Source organism: Pundamilia nyererei, unplaced genomic scaffold (assembly GCF_000239375.1).
Source record: "Pundamilia nyererei isolate P.nyererei 1_Seehausen unplaced genomic scaffold, PunNye1.0 scaffold00076, whole genome shotgun sequence".
Taxonomy (NCBI): domain Eukaryota; kingdom Metazoa; phylum Chordata; class Actinopteri; order Cichliformes; family Cichlidae; genus Pundamilia; species Pundamilia nyererei.
In genome coordinates this window covers 2,633,270-2,636,499 of record NW_005187477.1, presented here as the reverse complement: position 1 = coordinate 2,636,499, position 3,230 = coordinate 2,633,270, and the positions used below count along the sequence as shown (strand labels likewise).

The 3,230-nt window shown below is 47.1% G+C and overlaps 1 protein-coding gene across 1 annotated transcript; it reads right to left on the bottom strand.

The window, feature by feature from the left end:
* Positions 1–297: 297 nt before the first annotated feature.
* Positions 298–2,104, bottom strand: LOC102205724 (somatostatin-2-like). Its single transcript, XM_005737497.1, has 4 exons — positions 1,889–2,104; positions 1,632–1,810; positions 540–745; positions 298–445 (listed from the first exon to the last, which is right to left on the bottom strand). Exons 1-3 carry the CDS (start codon positions 2,088–2,090, stop codon positions 551–553), a joined length of 576 nt encoding a protein of 191 aa, XP_005737554.1. The 5' UTR covers positions 2,091–2,104; the 3' UTR covers positions 298–445; positions 540–550.
* Between the last annotated feature and the right edge of the window lie 1,126 nt (positions 2,105–3,230).

The following is a 3,230-nucleotide window of genomic DNA, read 5'->3' as shown; positions in this document are numbered from 1 at the left end:
GACTAAAGTGTCTGCCTGTAATCACTCCGACTCTCTCTCAGCCGTTTAATGTCTTCAGCCAATATTTGCTCTCTCTCGCTGCTTTCCATTTAAGGTTAATTAGACTCGCCCCTCTCGCTCTCTGTTCAAACACTAAGGCCTGCTGCTGTTTCCACACAAACACACCGATCACTCCCAGTGCTCCCACTGCTCCTCCCGGTCACGCATGCAGGAGTCTGTTGTCAGGATGCTAACAGCTGCTGCACAGCTGGATGTGTGTTCACAGTTCAGACAGACAGAGGAGGCGGGGACACAGACTTCACAGATTTCTCTCTTTATTTGATAATTACATTAATTATTCAGGTATGATGCAGCCAGACAGCTGCTGATTGGTCCATCCAATCTCTCAGGTGAAGGCCAGGTGATAGGGGATCGGTCCACTGGTCTTAGGAAGGCGTGGCCTCATCTGGAAGCAAAAAAGAAGACAGGTGAGACAGCAGGTTGGTATCTAGGTTAACTGGTATAGTTTGTAGGTGTAGCTTAAGCGGGTGGTCACGTACCTGGGGGGGCTTTAACAGGAAGTGAGGCCCTTCCAGTAGAAGTTCTTGCAGCCGGCCTTGCGTTCGCGGGGGGGTATGCTGTTGGGTTGGTCGGCAGACCGCTCCAGGTTCATCCTCCCGCCTGTTGCCTCAGCTTCCCGCTGGACGTCGGCCTCAGGCAGAGACATCTGAGCGAGCAGGTCCTCCACCGCACGTTTACTCCACTCCTGAGGATCCAGAAACCAGTTTAGCACCAAAGCAGACCCTTTAGCACAGCTAAGAGCAGCTAGAACAGTTTAGATCACTTTTTTGGAACCATGTGGTACACCTGGGAGTTTGGCAACAGTGATGAAGGAGTTTAGAGCAGGTCAGAATGATTCAGCACGGATTAGGACACATCGAATAGTAACCAAACAGAAGAGCTCAGAACTGTTTAGAGCAACTTGGAACTGCACCAAGTTTTTCTGGGATCTTCCCAAGAAGACACATTTGATCTGAACTGACCTGCTGTTCCAAAACATTAATGTGGATGAACAGAGCAAGAAATCATAAGAAGAAACAAACTGTCCAGTTTTAACTGCAGAAGAATGAAACGAGGTAACTCGGCTTCTGTTGTAAATCACTTTTTGTTTGTATTTTTGTTTTTTCCACTTTTGTGTCTCTATGATGTCATGGAGAGCAAATATCCTGATATAATCATCTCGGCAAACACAAGTCCCACCCACACATTCAGCAGCCAATCAGAGTTTGATTCAATGAAGGCAGATGGGAAATGCCCTGGATCAGATAAAGAAGGATTATTCTGAGCTGTGAATCATGCAAAGCTGCTCTGGCAGAGTTAAAGAATAGAAATATGGAGCTGAAGCAGAACTTTGAAGAAATACTTGGAACCCTCTAACCGTCTTTTCTGCTACCTTGTGAGCTTTGCTTAGCATAAAAACATGTTGAATAAGAGGGAACCAGCTAGCCTGGCTCCAAAGATAATAAAGCATCTCACTAACAGAGCCTTATCATCGCGACGCTTTAATCTGAAGGGAGCTGTTTCCCCACTGTTCCTTCAAAGTAATGGCGCACTAAAACGATGCTGCGAGCTGTCAGGGTGCTCGGTCTCACCTGTGACAGGAACCCTGCGCTGCGAGGTCGTTGCAGCAGCCGATGATTGCGCAGCTCCAGCTCCAGCTCCAGGTCTGGGTCCTGCAGCTGGTCTCTGTCTGGCTGAGAGGAAACTCTGGTACTGCACAGAACCAGTGCCATGAGAACCAAAATGGCGGGACAACGTACACACTGCATACCTGGAGGAGAGCAAGAAGAAGATGTTAAAAGAGGAAAAGAACCAAGAAAAAGAGCAGAGGAGAAGGAGAAGCTCCTACTGGTGCTGGTCTGGTTTCTTCTGCTGGTCCTGGTGCTGGTTCTGGTTCTTGGCTCTCTCTGGTCCTGGTGCTGTGGGTGCTGCCCTTTTGAAGCCTGGTGCTCCTCCTCCTGTGGGTCACATGATGCCGCGTGGCTGATTGACAGCCGGCGAGCTGCAAGGTGATGAAGGAACTCTGACTTACAAGTTAAACAAAAGTCCATTAATCCTTATTGACTTTAAATGGAAGCCGAGCAATAAAACAATAAACCTATCAGCAGCAGCGCGCCGCAGCTGCCGCCGCTCATCTCCGACAAATACAACAGCGGAACGTCGGGCTGAAGAGGACAGGAATTAACGGAGCGTTCAGAGGATTAGCAGACTTCATTAGCACTCGCTGATATCTCCATTAAACAAAGAGGCAGCAGCAGAGAGTCGCCCACTCAACATTTAGTCAGAACAAACACGACTTTTATACTGTCGAAAAACACTTTGTGCTGCTTTCAAATGTTCTTCTGCAGGCAGACAGAGTGGAAATGGCATCAGGGAATCCCACCAACACGGATGACTCAACGCAGTCCCAGCAGAGCGTAAAATAACACTCGATTCAAGTCCAACTTCAGTGGAAGCACTTTAGATAACGGCTCGCAATAAGCAGCGCAGCTCTTCACGATGCACACGCCGCGAGGACCGATCCTGATATTATATTTCAGGAGGAACACAACCGATCTTCCTACGGGGAATAAATGCAGGAGCATTAAATGTTCACATTTTACACTTTGAAATATTTATTTGTGTGCTAAATCGAATCCAGTGTGTCCAGTTTAAAGAGCAGAACAAAAAAAAGGAAAGAAGTTTTTCTTCCTGCTGTTTGGATGAGTTGTTAGCAGTTTGGCTAATGCTACAGCAAAGTGGATCTAACCAGCACCAGGTCAGCAGTGACCTCTCTGCCTCTTTGTTAAGGATTTAAGTAAAACTGACAGTGTTGGGGAGTAACGGAATACATGTACCGCCGTTACGTATTTAGAATACAAAATATGAGTAACTGTATTCCGTTACAGTTACCGTTTAAAAAGGTGGTATTCAGAATACAGTTACTTTGTTGAAATAAATGGAATACACTGGGGTACTTTCCTGTTTCATATTGTCGCGGGTCAGGACTGTTTGGGTTTGTTTGACAGCTACGTTCTTTTGTTCCAGGCGGCAGCGTTACGGTTGCCATGGTTACAGGGCGACGCTCTCTCTCTCTGCGACTGTGTGTTTCCTGGGTGAGAGAGCGCCTTTTCGTTGTTGTTGTCGTTGTTGTTGTGCTAAGCTAACAGGCAGAATGCTACAAGCATAGCTCTAAAGAATGTAGCATCATG